We start from the raw sequence: 21,779 nt of genomic DNA, 5'->3' as shown, positions 1-21,779 counted from the left end.
ATTTATTTGCACCACAGAAAACAAGTGATACACAAACAATAAAGATAAGATATAAAACGGTGTGCAGGTGTGGTTGGAAGCTCTGTTCGGTGAGGTGACAGTGATGTTTCAGCTTTCAGTTGTGGAATGGGATGATACTGAATGGTCCTGACAATGCGGAGTTGGGCCTCCTTTGGTCCCGGTCATAATGCGGTCATAATGAGGATCAGCGGGGGCCGATACCGCTCCTCCCAGCTGTCTTTCTCTCCTCTCTCAATTAAATTCGCCACTGTTGCTCGGCAGAGGTTGAGAGCAGAAGGTGAGCTAGTTGTACTGCGATATTAACTGTACATTTAAAAAAAAAAAAAATTGTTGATGTTGTTTTGTGTTTCTTCTCACATTTGTTTGTTGTTTATTTCACTGGCTTTGGCAATGTAAACATATGTCTCAAATGCCAATAAAAAAACCTTTGAATTAAATTGAATAGTACCCGAAACCACTTTACATCCACTTGAATGCGGCCAGACTAGTCTGCAACTCAACGAATAGTTTATTCGTTTAGACTAGGAAGCTCCGCCCCTCGCTGAAGCGCTTCATGCTCACAATTCACCCGTTCCTCCACCAGTTCACCTCGCGGTGCGTTTCAAGAGCCGCGGATCAAAGCTGCCTGCTGGGACACATTTCCCAAGCTACCTATCAGTGCGTCGGATGTAGGATGAATAACATAAAAATTTGCCACTTTGTTTTCGAGACCTACATTGTTTAGAGTTTTTGGGGAGGCGGAAGGGGTTGCCAGGCAAGTCAAGAACGGGAGAAGTCCTCAGGTAGGCAAAAACATTTGACACTTTCCACAGAACTGACACGCGTTTTTCTTTTCTCCGACCAATAGATTCGCATATACAGTTATGTTCATTTCAGCCAGTAACGTTGTTTGTTTAATGTATATAGGTTGTTGAACATATAGTTGTCCGTCTATTTAGTATTTGCATCCTTATAACCAGGCTAAGAACCCCCTTATTGGGTAGGAATATGTCACAGGTGATAATGCTTAGCCTCTAACCATAGTCCAGGAGAACGCATTTAGATACTACAAGTGAAACATGTTATTTGATATGTCTGAGCAAGGATAAGGAGCTTGAAAATGTCAACATATATCTATAGATATTCTCAGGAACGAGGCACGTCCTCTAGGAGGCTATAGGCATCCCACTTGTTTCAGAAATGGAATGAATGATACCTTCAGGAGTTGCGGTTCGAATGAGAAGACATTCCAGAGATGGGAGCAATGTGTTCGAATGCTCGATCAACTGAATGGGAAATTCTGTCTCGATGTTCAACCAGGCGCTTCAGCACAGGAATCAATTAATCGCGTGAAACAAACACTGCGTGGCAATGCCTTGTAGATCCTTACGATAATTCGATGTATATCGTCCGTGATCGAGTTGAGAATGTATGGCTCTATTTGGTAATATATCGTTTTTGTACCGTTTATTAGACAGTCGAGGAATGTAAGGAGTATCGATTCCCCCCCCCCATATGTGCGCGTGCGTGCTAAGGCTTGAATTACTGGTCACATAATATCAATATTGTCTTAAGTATCTTATGGCTACTTTGAACTTGGAAGTGTAAAAGTCTATCAATAATTCCGTTTTTTTTTTTTTTCAGTAGTTCTTTCTTTGACAAAGCCCTGCCCCGCCCCTCTGTCGTTATCTGCCTATGACTGTCAAAATGTTGCCTCTGAGTCTAAACATTGTCACACAGGTTGCATTCCCCACTGCATCAGGCTAGCCCTGAGCAAATAATACATTGTGTGTGGTCAGTAGTGTTGTGTTGTTAGGGCGACAGGAGTCAGGCAGTTTGGCTTCCAGACACTGTTCTGTTATTGCATGCCAGAGTGAGACGGCAGGGGGTAGGCTACAGCGCAGAGGCAACACTAGTTGATTACACACTCGCACTCACAGAGAGACAAAGATGGTTTTTATTATGTACCCAAGAGGCGGAATGACACAAAGTTTGAGGACAAAGTTGACCCAGACCCATGCAGCAGGTCACCTTTGCACTGCTGATCACTTTTATTTTCATTGTTTTCCCATTTTGACTTCTGAAGTTCTTACCAGCTATATGACAGAAAGCCCAGACTTGAATTTGTGTCATGACTCTTGACCATCTGACCGTACTCGTGTATATAGATGTTAGTCTCAGAGTACAGGACTAGGTCTACATAAAAACGTCATTTTTTACTGAGGAAGAATAGGCTACACTCAGAATCTGTGTGAGGATTTGGTCGTGTTCATTTCTAGAGGTGATGGAGCTGGAGAAATGGACATCAGCCTCAAATGAAACTCCTTCTCACCACATGTCCAGTCTTGTTTTTGTTTTGGGTGTTACAGTGCATTCGGGAAAGTATTGAGACCCCTTGACCTTTTCCACAGTTACAGCCTTATTCTGAAATAGATCCCCCCCCCCCCCCCTCATCAATCTACACACAATACCCCATAATGACAAAGCAAAAACAGGTTTTTAGAAAGAAAAAAAAACAGAAATATCACATTTACATAAGTATTCAGTAAGGGGTCTAAATACTTTCCAAGTGCACTGTAGGTAGATACCCAGGCTGATGAGAAAATGGAAAAGATCATATTTGACTATACCATTCAGAAGTAGACCATGTGCCATACATCTATCAGTCATACATTTTAATATAGGCTACAGTGGACACAACAATCAGTGCTGTTTCCAGTGCTTTCCAGATAGTTATTGTGTCAGAGAAACAACAAAGGAATATCAGATTATGCTGTAGGTGTAAACATGCATCTCACTAAGTCAAGAAACTCCCCTCCTACAACCCATGTCTATAGTTGGTCCCTAAATATTATAATAATGATGATAATAATAATATAATGATATTGAATGAGTAATCTGTGTTATTCCTCCGGCTTTTATATAAGGCTACATCTCCTGTATTGCTTTATTAATGACTTTAGGTGGTGGGGATATGTATACTGCTGTGTGCTATTTCCAAGGCTTGTCTCTGGGTATTTAGCTCTGTGTGAAGACAGAGAGCGACATCTAGGAGAAACAAGACAGACAAACCCTCTAGTCATGTTGATTTTCTCACTGGCCTCCAGTCTTTAACATGAATTGCACAGGGAGAGGTGTTAAGAGCTGCTAGTGTGGTGGTCTGACACTTGCGCCTCTCCACATTCCAGGCATTCTGACCTCTGGGATGTTTGAGGCATTCTACAACAGAAGACTGCATTCTAAACGCCTTTATGTTCCTGGGGGTCACGTGGGCTCAACAGAAAGTAGGACCCTCTAATTTAGGAAGCCTGGGAACGAGGACAGAGCTCAGAGGCATCTGAAGTTACAAAGAACACTGCAGTGGAGTGATAGTGGAGGAGCGTGTTGAGTTTACTACAGAGGTTAAAGCCTGGTATAGTTTAAACTTACTGCCATCACATGACCACACAAATTCAGACACTTGATGGATTTGGCCATAAGTAATTTGTTAGAATCACTGGGAAAATTGAATCCGTAGAATATTATTGTGGAATCAATGAAACGCGCATCATTATCCTGAGGTGTTTAATGTGGTCTTTCTATTCTAGTTTACTCTGCAGTCAGACAGGTGCTTCCTGAACCAGACATAATGCTCGTTCTGTTAGGCAGAGGAGACCAGAGGAAAGGGCTGTGTCCCAAAATGGCACGCTAATCCCTACATTTTACTAGGCAAGTCAGTTAAGAACAAATTCTTATTTTCAATGACGGCCTAGGAATAGTGGGTTAACTGCCTTGTTCAGGGGCAGAACGATAGATTTTTACCTTTGTCAACTCGGGGATTTGATCTTGCAACCTTCCGGTTACTAGTCCAACGCTCTAACTACTAGGCTACCTGCCATACTTTTTTAGTGCAGTACTTTTAACCAATGTAGGGAATAGGGTATTGCACCTTGTGCTTTTCATCAGTGGGTGTCAAGTACTGATCATTATGCAACACCACAACCAACTCTCAAATACCTTTTCCTTAAAGGTTATATTTTTATTGCGCTGATATGAATGAAGTTGTATTTCGTAATTCAACAGAGAGAACTGAATGGTGTAATGTTGAGGGTTAAAGTCTAGAAAGGTGACTGATTGTCTGACTGTTGTCTCGGCGTGTACCTGTAGGGGATCTGGGATTCCAGGTTGACAAATCTGTTGGAGATTAAATGGGTATAAGAAACACTGTAAACTGAGTCCCCAATTACATCCAGCTCCAGGCCGATTCTTCCTTGAGCGGAAGGTCGGGGGGAAGTGGGAAAACTTGGGAACAGATTTCTTAAATTAAAATCACTTTGAGCTGATTTCCTGGTGATTTTTTTTTTGGTCTTTTATGTCCAATAATAAAAATGGTATAATTGTATTATTTTTTATTTATTTTGCTCAGGGTAAATAAAATCACCTCCGGGCCAAATTCTTCCATTGGGCCACCTATTGAGGAATTAACTTCTCTTGTTCATAACCACTGCTGTTATGTTCAGCTCAAACACTGTGCTCTCAATAGCATTCCTTTGTGTTATGATAGTTATTGATTAACTCAAGGTATTCAGATAAGAAACTGTGCATTTAAAATGAGAATCTCCACAGTAAATACACTTCTATTCACATTGTTATTCTGATTTCTTCTCTCTGCAGGGTTTCATGTGACACCAGGCTTCTGTGTACAACTACGAACCATGTCGGATCATCCCATCTCCCACCTACATTGACATCAACTATACATTTCGGACAAACATGTCGGCCTGCGGTGAGTTTTCAGAACACGTGTGGAAACCCGGCTCGTGTAAGAACTGCTTCCATCCGCGTAGCGCCCACCGTGCCAGCGGGGGCAGCATAGTGCCCTGTGGTGCCCTGAGGACCAGTTTGGGGGGAGAGGAGGAGGAGGGAGTGACCGTGCTTTACTCCAAACCCACCATCGCCGTTCGCCCCACCATGATGCTCCCTGACTCCAGCGAGATGCTGGCAGACCTCAACATGAACATAGAACAGGTTAGATCTCACTAGCTCAAATACAAATGTATGACACTGTATGCCTTTGCATTTAACTAGATACATCTAGAATGAAACCCATAGGTTTTAGAGTCACTTAATGTGAAGTGATTCAATAATGTCTGTATGCTTTCTATAACCATGAATTGTATTTCCCCTCAATATGTTTCCCCTCAGGACAATCTGAAGAGTCCAGTGGACCGACTGGGCCTTAAGAAGATCTTGGGCCTGTCCCCTATCTACATAGACAGTAAAGGTTGTAACAAGGCCCTGAGAGAGGCCGTACTACAGAGTACTACAACCCCTGAGAAGATAGACTACCCCTGCAGCCGTTTCTCCCCCGGTCCTATCAGCCCCCGGTCTTCTCTGTCCCCGTCAGCCCTCCAGAAGGACTCTAGTACGATCATCAGCAGTGTCTTAGTGACCCAGGAGGACGGACACAGCCGAGGGCCTCACAGTCTGAAGGAGAAAGGGAATAGCAACAGTGACTCGTCCTACAGGCAACAGATCACCAAGACTACCAAAACAACCAAGAGTACTTGCAACGGGCACGGCGTCCACATGGTGACCACCACTAGAGGGTTTCCCACAGTCCAGGCCATCCAGGAAGTGAAAGCACCTCTGGGTATTGCTATCAACATCATTGCCACGGTAACAACGACGGCTGGTAACGGCACCGGTAACGGTCTTATCACCACCACAACCGCCCCTAGTAATGGGGGCCTTACGTCTGGGAACACCAACCAGTCCAGTACTTCTTCCGTCCCATCCTTAACCACCCTGGGCTCAGGGGCATCTCCGGGGCCTCTAGGGCACAACCTCCTGTCCTGTGGAGGAGGCCGAACCGACTCCTTCCTCTCCGAGCCTGGTACTCTGTCTCTGTCAGACTCTTGCTCCTATCGCAGCAGCACAGACTCTCTCACAGGGCCGGATGGCTTCGGACTGGCTGGGCCAGATAGTCCCACTCCTCAGAGCCTCTCAGCCTCGTCAGCCAGCTCTCCCTCAGACGGACAGACGCTGTCGTCAGAACCCATCTATGCTGAGAGCACCAAGAGGAAGAGGAGGCCTCAGAGCGCTGGAGGAGGGAACGGGAAGGTCCAGGCCCAAAAACAGCACTCCGAGCTGGAGGTGGAGCTCACAGAAGAGGGTCAGAACCAGAGGGCCAAGATAACCGTCCGGGCTGCTCATACTGAGGAGAACAACCGGACATTCTATCTGAGCAGCCCGGACTCGGCCGTCAGCACCCAGTGGCCTGACTTCAGCCCCACGGCCCTCAGCAACCCCGGAAGCCCAGCTTTCAAGTGGCCCTCCAGCTCCTCTGTAAAAGAGACATCATCCCCAGGTTTCCCTGCTTCCCTCCAGCCCAAACCCCAGAACAGCCCCCCTATACCGCCCAAGAGGAACAACCGATCGCCCAAACCGCTCCTGGGGGCCTCCAGCATCTCCCCGGTGCCTGAGCTCAGCATACAGACTCTGGTTTTATCACCGTCTTCCAGGGACATCCAGGTGCAGGTGAAGTCCCAGATGGAGCCCCACAGCTCAGCCTCATCTGAGGTCCGGAGGCATAAGCTCCATACCACTCCCTGGAACTGGGAGGGCCGGATCGAGGAGGAGGAGGAGACAGAGGAGGGCCATGCTCAGGAGAGTGCCTCTCAGAGCAGGGTGACGGGGCTCATCAATAGGGCGGCTGTCTGGAGAGACGCCAGTGACTGGAGACCCACGGGGGTGACACAGGGCAGCGAGGGCCAGCAGGGCAGCACCCAGACCCTGCCAGGCACCACGGCCAACAATAGTGCCAGTCAGAAGCAGGCAGGCTGCAGCAGCGCGGAGGAGGGCAAACATAGCGGGAGCATGTTGGCCAAGTCGCATCCGTCATCTCTCTCCAGCGTGGAGCAGCTCTCAGCAGAGGGGAAGAGTTCAAGCCATGACCCCACTCCACCACCCCCTCCCCCTAAGAAACACCACAGGTAAGAACCTGGGCATTTTGGTGTTAAACACTGACTGAGCTACGGGCTATGGATGGCATTCCTGACAGTGTAGAATGAACATCAGTCAATCTACTGTAGTGAATTAGTTTTGTGATTCTTTGTAGTTTAGTCACTCTTTTGTGATATACGGTACCTGTATTTTATTCACACTGAGCTTTGGGTGATTCCTGAGAGTGTAGCATGAATGATGTTGAGAAACAGAAAGGCCATGGATGACAAATTGAAAATGAATGGGCTTTTGGAAGATCACTCATTCTTAGTAGGTTTGCTTGTAGGTTTGCTTGTCTTTATAGTTTACCCATTTAATATACAGTATTGTCATTGAGTTGTCATTAAGTTCAGTGATTTCAGTTGGAAATGGATGGCTACTCCATATTGATGAGACAATATTTTAAGTGAACGTAATATATCATGACAGAAACAACTTCAATCTGTAATGTTCATTATTGGTTTTTAGACTCCTCACTTACCCAGTGTACTGCATGGTGCTGCTTGCCAGCAATAGTGTAATTCTTTATAGCACGACAGTAATGAACTTCATCCATCATGAATTGGATTCTCATTTTCTAATGGGGGAAATGTATTTCTGTTCAACTTCAAAGGGTATTTCATCCTTTAGATGTGATTTACATTTTAGTCGTTTAGCAGACACTCTTATCCAGAGTGACTTAGAGGACTAATTAGGCTTAATGTACGTGCCTTGCTCAAGGGCACATCGGCAGATATGTCACCTAGTCAGCTCGGGGATTTGAACCAGCAACCTTTTGGTTACTGGCCTTAACCTGCCACCAGGTCCCAGTCACTCACTACAGCTACTATTCCACAGGTGGATACAGTCATGCGAGGCTGTATAAGTTAAGTAACAAAATAAGGTATTAACACTAGGTTAATGTAGTGTGGACATTTTTATTAAGTATTCACTGACTATTTGGGGAATCTTAACTGTGTTTTGATGAATATTTTCAGCTTTGCAGCCACATGGTTGATGCCTTTGTTCTGTCTGTCTTGACTGTCTATCTCTTTCTGTCAATTCAATTCAAAGGGGCCTTTATTGACATGGGAAACATGTGCCAAATGAAATAAACAAAAGTGAGAACAAAAAAAACTCCCGCTTGCTAACACTTCGCCCGCTCGCGCCTCGCTAACACTTCGCCCGCTCGCGCCTCGCTAACACTCTGTATCTCTCTCTCTGTGTGTGATGATTAAACGATGCTCCCTTGTTTTTGCAGGGATGCAACTTGAGGGCTGACTGCCTACTGTGATCTCTCCTTTCATAGTGAGATTATTCAGCCGGTATCAGCCTCCATTCTCAGTCTAGAACCCTAAGGATCATTCCGACTGTTCCGGAACCAGTCTCAATGCATTCCTTGTTCCATTTGTAGTAGTCTTAACTTTTCACTGTCATTTCAAGAACGACATGGGCTGTAAAAATATTCCCTGTCACATTGTAATTTTATTTTGGCCACCACACAATAGATGGGACTGGTAAAAGAGTCCTTGTGCCTTTGTCCCATTGACACTGACAGGCACACACACAAAGATAACCTTGTCAATGATCTACATTTAACTAAGATGTTAATGTATCTTAGATTGTAATTCACTTTATAATATTTTTGACACTGAGAAAGTTGTGGCCTATCTATGCAGAGACTGTATAGAATAACCTAGTGACATTTCCTCCTGTACTGTTTAGACCACAGGGCTTCAGATCACTACTACACGTTAAGCTTTCTGACTCATAGACCTAAACCAGAAGGAGACAAATAGTTCGCCAGCATGTTGACTTCAAATGGGCACTTTTTAAAATAAGCCTTGCTTTATCGGGTATGTTGTAGGGTTTAGAATACAACTGTGTATTCCCCAAGTCCTTTCAGAGATTCAGGCGTTTAATCAACAAGGCTGTGCTGGTTCACTGTGTAGATTACTATCTCAACAACATCTAATGTCTTTGTTTTAACCTGCAGGGAGCTGTAGTGGTGGTATTCTTATGTGTGTTACAATGTGTCTAACTTAGCCTAATACTATACAAGTCCTTGGGGAGTAAGATCATTTCAGGCATCAAGATGATCCCAATAAAAAAACTTTTCCTCTTAATTCTTTGACATTAGAAACTAAACTAATTGGTCTTGGCGACAGCTCCTGTTTTGGCTGGCTGTAAGGAACACTATCACCGCTGTTTCTGATGGCGTTTGGCTGGCTGTAAGGAACACTATCACCGCTGTTTCTGATGGCGTTTGGCTGGCTGTAAGGAACACTATCACCGCTGTTTCTGATGGCGCTTGGCTGGCTGTAGGGAACACTATCACCGCTGTTTCTGATGGCGCTTGGCTGGCTGTAGGGAACACTATCACCGCTGTTTCTGATGGCGTTTGGCTGGCTGTAAGGAACACTATCACCGCTGTTTCTGATGGCGTTTGGCTGGCTGTAAGGAACACTATCACCGCTGTTTCTGATGGCGTTTGGCTGGCTGTAGGGAACACTATCACCGCTGTTTCTGATGGCGTTTGGCTGGCTGTAGGGAACACTATCACCGCTGTTTCTGATGGCGTTTGGCTGGCTGTAAGGAACACTGTCACCGCTGTTTCTGATGGCATTTGGCTGGCTGTAGGGAACACTATCACTGCTGTTTCTGATGGCGTTTGGCTGGCTGTAAGGAACACTATCACCGCTGTTTCTGATGGCGTTTGGCTGGCTGTAGGGAACACTATCACCGCTGTTTCTGATGGCGTTTGGCTGGCTGTAGGGAACACTATCACCGCTGTTTCTGATGGCGCTTGACTGGCTGTAGGGAACACTATCACCGCTGTTTCTGATGGCGCTTGGCTGGCTGTAGGGAACACTATCACCGCTGTTTCTGATGGCGTTTCCCAGACCTTTATTTCGGTTGTAATACTAGTAAGCCGATGCATCTCTCTCATTTTATATTATGACATTGTTAGCATGCTGCTGCGCTTGTAAAAATACATTTTCTAGAGACTCATGTGGGAACGTGCCCTAGCGATGTCCTGCTTTTGGGTATTCTGATCTTATTTGTTATCCCAGGGCTTAACTGTTGAGGGTAATACTGTAGTCTTGGTCTGACCTGCCTGTGCCAAGCCAGAAAGCTTATTGTCTTTAAACAAACGCCCTGGAGCTGTTTCAGCCCTCACGTAGACTACAGTGAAGTGTCCTTTTAACATGGCATCAGATTCAACCTCACAGTTCACATAATACATTCAGGAAACATCTTGAACAGACCTAAATCACAACGAGACGGTGTCTTAGAAAAGCCTTTGAGAACAGTGTAACACAGGGAAGTAGAAGACAAACATACAGTGTAGTGTGTCCCAAATGGCACTTTCCCCCCCCCCCCTATATACTGTACTACTTTTGACCAGTGCCCCATAGTGCTCTGGTCAAATGTATTGCTCTATATAGGGAAAAGACTCAACTAGTGATACGGTGGCATTTCCACAGGGATGGGAAGGAGGAAAACTGGGCAAACCAACAACACAGACGAGGCAGCGTTTTGTGTGATGAATCATTTAAAGAAACAGATGGTTGAGAAATCTGTCCTTCTCATGGGTGCATCACAGTTCTTTTGATCACTGTGAGGAACCAAACAAACATGGTCGCAGTGAGATCCTCGTGTTAGGTGATACTTTTCAACCAGTCCTTTTATCCTTAGTGACAGTTTGTCCAAACCGTTTGGGTGGCCTACAGTCTTACCCCAAATAGTATGTGTGTTTATTATGTAGTGCTGAGCGTTTAACGGAAATGTTGGCTATTTTTTGTTGGACCATGTTGGTTCAATAATTGAACCATGTTTGTTCAATTATTTGAATTCCATTTCATTCTGTTTTTCTAGAGATGAATTGTATCAATCCTGAACTGTGGGATGTAGGCCAATATTTTACATAATTACCACGTTTTCTGTGCTAAACTAACTACAATGACCATAATCCATTACGTTTTCTGTGCTAAACTAACTACAATGACCATAATCCATTACGCGCCTACTTGTTCTGTCTGTTTCTTTTACGCATGCTGCGCAATTGAGAGAGCAGTTGCTTCGTGAGGTATCGCTACCTGAAAATACATGATCTAAGTGATTGATAGTTGGTGTTCAGCCTTATTTACTTTGATGAACTACTAAATAGTGATTTTGTCAGACAGCAGCTCTATAGGGATGAGATGATGACTTGGAATTAAATAATAGATTCATCAAATAAAACAAATGTAATATACACAACTGAAATATATTTTATTAAAGTAATGTGAATAAATTATGGTTAGTGATAAGCAGTAATGGGCAGTCACTACTTTTATTCATTGTTTTATTCTGTTTTACAGCATTCAACCCACAATGCATAGTGCATTTTTTTTTTAACTAATCAAAATGGAAAACCATTATTTTTGTAATAATCGAACCAAATTCGAACCGACTTCAAAAAGCACTATTCGCTCAGCACCAATATTATGGGACGAGGGTGTTTTCAGTTGGTAGTGGAAGAGCAGATTGTTGCCCGGGGCAACTATCAAACTGTCCCTGGCAAGGAGGTGACAATGCTTTTCCTGTGGAGAGACACTTTAAATATACCCGTCTCTTGTTGAGAGAGAGTTGTTACTTCATGGGCTGAAAGCGACCGTCAGATCTGGGATCATGTCGGATGTCCGTCATGCCTGGACCTTCGCTGATACTTCAGTGTGAGGTTTTTAGCTGAATCCTGTTACAGAGCGTTTGAACAAACTAATAATGGTTTCCGATATGAGCTGATTGACACCTTTTAGCCTAACCATCTGTCTACTGCTTTTGACCTGCTCTAGAGTAGACAGTGATTTAATGCCAAGGAGCAGGTACTGTGTTGCATAAAGTGGTTGTAAACTACAGAAGCTTACTGTGCTGACTCTACAATAGGTGTTCCCAAACTGTTTTGCTCTGCGACCCCATTTTGATATAAAAAAATTATAATCATCTGCGTCCTCACCATGTAAAAGAGTGATGTAATCAACGGCCAATGTTTACTTTTTTTTAATGCTATGACAGTACTTTTGACAGTATTTCAAGTTGAAGGAAGTATTGGTTTGAAGTGACTGCAATATATCAGAAAAGTGTTGAAGTTCCTCATAGGTCAGTCAGCCTCTCTCCTCTCTGACTCCTGGCCCCCCAGCACTGTGTGTGAAACCATGTCCTTCTGCCAGCTGCCCAGATAGATACAGGCATCTCCTGTCTGATTTACATAAGCTGCCATCACCCCTCCCTCCCAGGTGTATTCCTCCCATGGCTTGTGGATGTGGAGCTTACAGGTTCCTTCCCAAATGGCACCCTATTCCCTTTATAGTGCACTACTTTTGACCAGAGCCCTATGGCACCCTATTCCATTTATAGTGCACTACTTTTGACCAGAGCCCTATGGCACCCTATTCCATTTATAGTGCACTACTTTTGACCAGAGCCCTATGGCACCCTATTCCATTTATAGTGCACTACCTTTGACCAGAGCCCTATGGCACCCTATTCCATTTATAGTGCACTACTTTTGACCAGAGCCAAGGGTTAGGGAATAGGGTGTCATCTGATGAGCTGGAGGTGATGGGGTGAAAGATGGTCTGGTGAAGGATGTAGGGGGTGTATCTGAATGTTCAATGGGATACATCCATCCGGGTAGCATGACTAGTCCTTGAGGACTCAGATATCGTGAGGAGGGAAGGAAGGAGAGCCCTGTGGCTGTACTTTAATATCCTTGGCAGCAAGGACATTGTCCATGTGACCCGCCCGTTGTCCATGTGACCCGCCCGTTGATGAAACAATGGTCACTATTCTTCTACCATAGTATAATAACTACCCAGGATGCAACAGCAAGAGAATCCGCATTTGAATGGGTGAAAGTAAGCCAGTCCGGTACGGCTTCCCGGCAAAATAAATAGTGGGGGTACGCCGTACCAGTAAAACGTGAGCCTATCACAATTACTAATACAAAATGCCAATAACTATATTACACTATTATTTAACATTGCTGCATGAAAAATGTGTGAATTGACTTGAGGCCAGGGTGGTACATGCTCCAAATTGCATTGTGGTTTGACGAGAACACTTTGCCAAGGCGGAGATGAGTGGCCAAGACGCGTGGGGACAGCAGTGGACGCATCAATTGTGTATGAATGACATAATACACATTTAGGTGTTTTGTAACAGATGTCTCTTTCTATTCATCAAACTGCGGATGCACAGTGCACTGTTTTGATGCTGGAATTATTTTATGAGTGGACAAACGTGTGCGGGTAACCTACAGGAGCGCCCTTTTTTGAAATGATTGTTTGACAATCAGATGAAAACATCACGACTGGTTGTGTTGATGCCTCATTAAAACGTAATACATGATAAAAGTGATATGACAATTCTTCACTAGGCCCACGGAGATCATATGAAATTGATAGTGATTCTTCTATATGTAGGAAGTTCATCTTTACAGCGTGATGGAATGTTCCCGCTTTAGCTGAGACTGTATATCTCGGCTCAATCCGAAATGACCATTACATTTCTATCTCGGTATCTGTAACACTTCCACTTCACAGACTGAGTAGAGCGAAGGTGTGCGAGCAGTGCTGTGCAGTTCAGTACTCAATTAGCCCGACTAACCGGTGCCTGTATATGGCCTCGCTACTGTATATGGCCTCGCTACTGTATATAGCCTCGCTACTGTATATAGCCTCGCTACTGTTATTTTCACTGTCTTTACTGTTTCTTTTTCTTTACTTATCTATTGTTCACATAATACGTATTTTTTACTTAAAAATTGCACTCTTGATTAGGGCCTGTAAGTAAGCATTTCACTGTATTTCACCTGTTGAAGTCGACGCACGGGACAAACTTTGATTTAAGATTTACTGTGTCACTCGGTACTGTGCCGTTCAGTACTCTCCACAGCAGGTAGTGCTCATTAGGCTGTGTTAACGTTGTATTTCTATCCTCTAGCCCAGGTATTCCCAAACTGGGGTACGTACGCGCAATGCCGTCGGGGGTACGCCAAATAAAAATGTGATTCACATACATTTTTTTCACATTTTCAAACAGTCCATTTTTATATTTTCTCGCCTGAGTAGCCTCGTTTCACTGCCAAAAATAAAATGAAACCATCTAGTGTTCAGTGAAATAACAACACAATGTCAAATACAGGTAGCCTAGTCAAATAATTAACATCCAATCACATTAACCATTACTCTCTTCTGGGAATTCCACTAACGGTCCGTATGTAGCCAAACGTAGCTGCTGCTCATGTTGGTATCTGTACTGATGGCGCAAAAGCCATGACAGGGAGACATAGTGGAGTGGTAACGTGCGTGCAAGCAGTTGCTCCCGACGCCACTTGGGTACACTGCAGCATCCACAGAGAGGCTCTTGCTGCCAAGGGAATGCCTGACAGCTTGAAAGACGTTTTGAACACTAAAGTAAAAATGGTTACCTTTGTTAAAGCAAGGCCCCTGAACTCTCGTGTATTTTCTGCATTATGCAATGATATGGGCAGCGACCATTTAATGTTTTTTAAACATACAGAAGTGCGCTGGTTATCAAGGGGCAAAGTATTGACACAATTTCTTTGAAATGAGAGACGAGCTTAGTTTTCTTTACTGACCATCATTTTCACTTGTCTGACCACTTGCATGATGATGAGTTTCTCACACGGGGCGGGCTTACAATGACGTCAAAAAACAACATTTGAGAGTGTGCTGACCCGTGTGTTAGAGGGGGTATGTAGCTGGAGGTTAAATGTTGTAAGGGGTACGGGACTATAAAAAGTTTGGGAACCACTGTTCTAGCCTAACACCATGTTTAGTTAACAGCCTAGTTAGTTGATGCTGAAGTGCTGCTGGGAGGAGGCTACAGGAAGGCTATTTTTAGGTCAGTCATGGTGGGAGGGTAGCATATTGGAGGAGGAAGATGATGCTGATTATGCTGCTACTACTACTTCATAACATTCACTCTGCTTTCCCTGTATTGATTAACAACAGTCAGTTCTAGATCTGTTTTGGATTTTCTGAGACATTCATGAATTCAGGAACCCTAGCTAGAATGTACAATGTTCTGTATCATTATAGGAGTTGGCTTCTCTATTGCTGTTTATAGCAGCACAGATCTCCTATGGATATTAATATTTACAGTGCCTTCAGAAAGTATTCACACCACTTGACTTTTTTTCCAAAAATGTTGTTACAGGCTAACTTTTAAATAGATTAAGTTGAGATTTTGTGTCACTGACCTTCACACAATACCCCATAATATCAAAGTGGAATTAAGATTTTAGAAATGTTTACAATTTTATTAAATTAAAAGCTGAAATATCTTGAGTCAGTAAGTATTCAACCCCTTTGTTATGGTCAAATTTGCCATAATGAGTTGCATGGACTCTAGGGGGAAAGGGAAGTTGCACAACTGAATGCATCTTCCACATTTAACAACCTCTGAATCAGAGAGGTGCGGGGAGCTAAAGGGCAGAACTGCAGATCTTTCCACCTTGCCGGCTCTGGGCTTCGAACAAGCAACCTTTTGAATAATGTAACAAGTCACATAAGTTCCATGGACTCACTCTGTGTGCAATAATAGTGTTTAACATGATTTTTGAATGACTACCTCATCTCTGTACCCCCACACATACAATTGGTCCCTCAGTCGAGCAGTGAATTTCAAACATTGATTCAACCACAAAGACCAGGGAGGTTTTCCAATGCCTCGCAAAGAAGGGCACCGATTGGTAGATAGGTAAAATAGAATAAAACATAGATGTTAAATATCCCTTTGAGCATGGTAAAGTTATTAATTACACTTTGGATGGTGTATCAATACACCGAGTCACTACAAAGATACAGACGTCCTTCCTAACTCAGCTGGAGAGGAAGGAAACCATGCAGGGATTTCACTGGTGACTTTAAAACAGTTGGAGTTCAATGGTTGTGATAGGAGAACAATGTTGTTGATTCATCCTCAGTTTAGTTACTCCACAACACTAACATAAATGACAAAGTGAAAAGAAGGAAGCCTGTACAGATTTTTTTTTTTTTTTAAATGTGCCTTTGGAAACTATTCAGAACCCTTGACTTTTTCCACATTTTGTTACGTTACAGCCTTATTCTAAAATGGATTGAATAAAAAAAATCCTCATCAATCTACACACAATACCCCATAACGACAAAGCTAAAACAGGCTTTAAAAAAGAATACCTTATTTACATAACCCTTTGCTATGAGACTCAAAATTGAGCTCAGGTGCTTCCTGTTTCCATTGATCATCCTTGATGTTTCTACAACTTGATTGGAGTCCACCTGTGGTAAATTAAATTTATTGGACATGATTTAGAAAGGCGCACACACCTGTCAATATACGGTCCCACAGTTGACAGTGCATGTCAGAGCAAAAACCAAGCCATGAGGTTGAAGGAATTGTCCGTAGCGCGCCGAGACAGGATTGTGTCGAGGCACAGATCTGGGGAAGGCTACCAAAACATTTTTGCAGCATTGAAGGTCCCAAGAACACAGTTCTTCCATTCTTAAATAGAAGAAGTTTGGAACCACCAAGACTCTTCCTAGAGCTGGCCGCCTGGCCAAACTGAGCAATCGGGGGAGAAGGGCCTTGGTCAGGGAGGTGACCAAGAACCCGATGGTCACTCTGCCAACGCTCTAGAGTTCCTTTGTGGAGATGGGAGAACCTTCCAGAAGGACAACCATCTCTGCAGCACTCTACCAAGCTGGCCTTTATGGTAGAGTGGCCAGACGGAAGCCCCTCCTCAGTAAAAGGCACATGACAGCCCGCTTGGAGTTTGCCAAAAGGCACCTAAAGACTCTCAGACCATGAGAAACAAGATTCTCTGGTCTGATGAAACCAAGATTGAACTCTTTGGCGTGAATGCCAAGCCTCACGTCTGGAGGAAACCTGGCACCATCCCTACGATGAAGCATGGTGGTGGCAGCATCATGCTGTGGGGATGTTTTTCAGTGGCAGGGACTGGGAGACTAGTCAGAATTGAGGGAAAGATGAACGGAGCAAAGTACAGAGGTCCTTGATGAAAACCTGCTCCAAAGCACTCAGGATCTCAGACTGGGGCGAAGGTTCACCTTCCAACAGGACAACGACCCTAGGCACACAGCCAAGACAACGCAGGATGTCCTTGAATGGCCCAGCCAGAGCCCGGACTTAAACTCGATCAAACGTCTCTGGAGGGTCCTGAAAATAGCTGGGCAGCGACGCTCCCCATCCAACCTGACAGAGCTTGAGAGGATCTGCAGAGAAGAATGGGAGAAACTCCGTGGCCTACCCAGTTTGATCTCAGGCCTATTATTCAATATACATTTTTATTTGTATTTATTTTATTACATTTTTAAAATAAATGCATGTGAGATTTATTTTCTATGGGTAGTTTTAATATAATGTAACAAAGAAAGAGTCCGCGACAATCAAGTTGGATTCCGACTTGGTTACATTTTGTATTTTTTATTAATTCGGTGGTTTACCTGAACAACCTGGCAACGTCACGTGGATAAACTTTGTAGCGCATAAGCTAGCAAACTCTACCACGCTAGCTTACTGGAATTGACTCACCAGCTAAGGTAATTTAGTAGTTCTAGCAATGGCAAATAATTTGTATCAATCTACCAATAGCTTCCAGAATGAGACATTTAACAGGTGGCGCGCGCCAGGATAGAAACAACCGCAATCGCCATCACAACAGCCAATGCCACGTTGAGCCAGGCATGCTTGCCTACCCCACCGTCTCCTCTCGTTCTTGATGCTGCGGGTGGGGCTGAACCTGCAGTGGGTCCACCGACAGATTTGTCTGCCGTTGATGAACCAGCCTGTCAATCAAAGCTAGCAAAGTTTGCCCATCAAGATTAAAATGCGCCTGAAGATGAGTTTTATGTTGTTGGCAACTGGTCTAAAGTTACTGTCTTATTTTAATATGCTGGGATAAGTCATTATTTGTATATGTAACGAGGTTGCTCCAAGTACTATGCACTAGTATAAAATGATTGTATTACTAAATAATATACGGTGCACATCGCAAAATAAATGTAATAAACAAGTAGGAAAAATGCCGATCCAAATTCTTCTAGGCCTATCCAAAAACAAACATTCTGTCTACGCCCATGGTGCAAACGGAACACTAGAATCAAATCAAAGTTTATTTGTCATGTGCGTCGAATACAACAGGTGTAGACCTTACAGTGAAATGCTTACTTACCAATAGTGCAAAAAAGTATTAGGTGAACAATAGGTAAGTAAAGAAATAAAACAACAGTAAAAAGACAGGCTATATACAGTAGCGAGGCTACATACAGACACCGGTTAGTCTGGCTGATTTGAGGTAGTATGTACATGCAGGTTTAGTTAAAGTGACTATGCATATATGATGAACAGAGAGTAGCAGTAGCGTAAAAGAGGGGTTGGCAGGTGGTGGGTGGGACACTGCAGATAGCCCGGTTAGCCAATGTGCGGGAGACCTGGTTGGTCGGCCCAATTGAGGTAGTATGTACATGCAGGTTTAGTTAAAGTGACTATGCATATATGATAAACAGAGAGTAGCAGCAGTGTAAAAAGAGGGGTTGGGTGGGGGCCCACAATGCAAATAGTCCGGGTAGCCATTTGATCTTATGGCTTGGGGGTAAAAACTGTTGAGAAGCCTTTTTGTCCTAGACTTGGCCCTCTGGTACCGTTTGCCATGCGGTAGTAGAGAGAACAGTCTATGACTGGGGGTGGCTGGGGTCTTTGACAATTTTTAGGGTCTTCCTCTGACACCGCCTGGTGTAGAGGTCCTGGATGGCAGGCAGCTTAGCCCCAGTGATGTACTGGGTCGTACACACTACCCTCTGTAGTGCCTTGCGGTCGGAGGCCGAGCAATTGCCATACCAGGCAGTGATGCAACCAGTCAGGATGCTCTCGGTTGCAGCTGTAGAACCTTTTGAGGATCTCAGGACCCATGCCAAATCTTTTTAGTTTCCTGAGGGGGAATAGGCTTTGTTGTGCCCTCTTCACGACTGTCTTGGTGTGTTTGGACCATTCTAGTTTATTGATGTGGACACCAAGGAACTTGAAGCTCTCAACCTGCTCCACTACAGCCCTGTCGATGAGAATGGGGGCGTGCTCGGTCCTCCTTTTCCAGTCGTCCACAATCATCTCCTTAGTCTTGGTTACGTTGAGGGATAGGTTGTTATTCTGGCACCACCCGGCCAGGTCTCTGACCTCCTCCCTATAGGCTCTCGTCGTTGTCGGTGATCAGGCCTACCACTGGTGTGTTGTCTGCAAACTTACTGATGGTGTTGGAGTCGTGCCTGGCCATGCAGTCGTGGGTGAACAGGGAGTACAGGAAGGGACTGAGAATGCACCCCTGGGGAGCTCCAGTGTTGAGGATCAGCGTGGCAGATGTGTTGCTACCTACCCTCACCACCTGGGGGCGGCCCGTCAGGAAGTCCAGGATCCAGTTGCAGAGGGAGGTGTTTAGTCCCAGTATCCTTAGCTTAGTGATGATCTTTGAGGGCACTATGGTGTTGAACGCTGAACTGTAGTCAATGAATAGAATTCTCACATAGGTGTTCCTTCTGTCCAGGTGGGAAAGGGCAGTGTGGAGTGCAATATAGATTGCATCATCTGTGGATCTGTTTGGGTGGTATGTAAATTGGAGTGGATCTAGGGTTTCTGGGATAATGGTGTTGATGTGAGCCATTACCAACCTTTCAAAGCACTTCATGGCTACGGACATGAGTGCTACGGGTCTGTAGTTATTTAGGCAGGTTGCCTTTGTGTTGGGCACAGGGACTATGGTGGTCTGCTTGAAACATGTTGGTATTACAGACTCAATCAGGGACATGTTGAAAATGTCAGTGAAGACACCGGCCAGTTTGTCAGCACACAGAGCACACGTCCTGGTAATCTGTCTGGCCCCGCAGCCTTGTGTGTGTTGACCTGTTTAAAGGTCTTACTCACGTCGGCTACGGAGAGCGTGATCACACAGTCGTCCGGAACAGCTGATGCTCTCATGCATGCCTCAGTGTTGCTTGCCTCGATGCGAGCATTGAAGTGATTTGTGCTCGTCTGGTAGGCTCGTGTCACTGGGCAGCTCGCGGCTGTGCTTCCCTTTGTAGTCTGTAATAGTTTGCAAGCCCTGCCACATAAGACGAGCGTCGGAGCTGGTGTAGTATGATTCAATCTTAGCCCTGTTAACGTCTTTGAGACAATTTCACTTGCCTGTTCGGTCAGCCACAGAGCACATTCCACCAAATAGTCAATGGTTACAGATTGAGCTTTGAAGTCCGTTTGAGTACTTAATTACTCATCTAACCCTCATCATCCTCTACCACTCTGTATCTAACCCTCATCTCATCCTCTACCACACTGTATCTAACCCTCATCTCATCCTCTACCACTCTGTAGCTAACCCTCATCTCATCCTCTACCACTCTCTGCTACTTGCCAAGGTCACCCTTTGCTCTGTAAACAGAAATCATGTTCTCAGTAATCTATTTCAGCCAGAGCTGTCCTTCCCTGGTCCTATTCCCTATTCCACTTCCTCTTTCAGGCATACACTTGTCTGAATTGTTTTGTTTCATTGTTCAATGTAAATGTTCATCATGACCTGGGAGAGAAATGTTTTTTTATATATGTTACCCAGTAGTAGTGATAGTAACTGAATTTATAAAACATTAGGAACATCTGCTCTTTCCATGACAAACTGACCAGCTGAATACAGGTCAAAGCTATGATCCCTTATTGTTGTCACTTGGTGAATCCACTTCAATCAGTGTAGATGAAGGGAGGAGACCGGTTAAAGAAGGATTTTTAAGCCTCTGCAAGGGCCGCGGTCTTTGTGGAGCGATGGGTAACGATGCTTCGTGGGCGACCATTGTTGATGTGTGCAGAGGGTCCCTGGTTCGCGCCCGAGTCGGGGCGAGGGGACGCCATAAAGTTATACTGTTACATTGGTGCCGTGACCTGGATCACTGGTTGCTGCGGAAAAGGAGGAGGTTGAAAGGGGGGTGAGTATAACGGATGTGAAATGGCTAGCTAGTTAGCGGGTACGCGCTAATAGCGTTTCAATCAGTTACGTCACTTGCTCTGAAACCTAGAAGTAGTGTTTCCCCGAGTCGGGGCGAGGGGACGCCATAAAGTTATACTGTTACATATGCTATATTGTTCTTCTAAAATAGACATTTTCTGCATATCATGTCTAAACCTGTCTAAAATAAATGATTGGTTTATTGTGAAGGTGTAGACTATATTACATGGATTTATTAGACTTTATAAAATGTAGATGTTCCAAAGGTCTGCATTGGTGGCTTGTAGGCAATGCATGGAAGCCAGGAGATGCTGAACGTTTTTAATTAACGGTCAATTACCGTGAGACCGGCTTGACAATCACCGGCTGACACAATTTCATGACCGCCACAGCCCCAACCAGGATGCTAGTGGGGCTCAGCTTTCAACACCGCCATCTGTAGAGTCCCCTTATAGAGTCCCCTCAACCCTGATGCTTCTTTAAATGATATCCATGTCAACAGTTCCATAGCACTGTTGTTTACTTATTACATATTAGTTGTAAGTACTGAGCTCCAAACAAATGCAGATGGATTACCCCGTACACTGACATTTTATTTTTGAAGGTGATTTATGCTATAGCCTACAATACAAATGAGACGACACACACACACACCCTTTGTCTATTACCATATGTCTCCGCCTCATTTCCACCGTCTCATCATCATACGCCTTTGTTTGGTCTGAAAAATGGTCGTGGGTTTTGCTCTGCTCATGTATGAGGGTAC

At 44.4% G+C, this 21,779-nt stretch overlaps 1 protein-coding gene across 1 annotated transcript in view; it reads left to right on the top strand.

The window, feature by feature from the left end:
- Positions 1-560: 560 nt before the first annotated feature.
- The window catches only part of LOC139538457 (inactive tyrosine-protein kinase PRAG1-like), a 34,702-nt gene continuing 13,483 nt past the window's right edge, over positions 561-21,779 (top strand). Inside the window, exons 1-3 of the mRNA XM_071340532.1 lie at positions 561-803; positions 4,654-5,007; positions 5,185-6,974. Of these exons, the coding sequence (XP_071196633.1) occupies positions 4,753-5,007; positions 5,185-6,974 (2,045 nt within the window). The 5' untranslated portion in view covers positions 561-803; positions 4,654-4,752. The remainder of the gene's footprint in view (positions 804-4,653; positions 5,008-5,184; positions 6,975-21,779) is intronic.

This window comes from Salvelinus alpinus, chromosome 1 (assembly GCF_045679555.1).
Source record: "Salvelinus alpinus chromosome 1, SLU_Salpinus.1, whole genome shotgun sequence".
NCBI lineage: Eukaryota > Metazoa > Chordata > Actinopteri > Salmoniformes > Salmonidae > Salvelinus > Salvelinus alpinus.
This window is presented reverse-complemented; position numbering and strand designations above follow the sequence as displayed.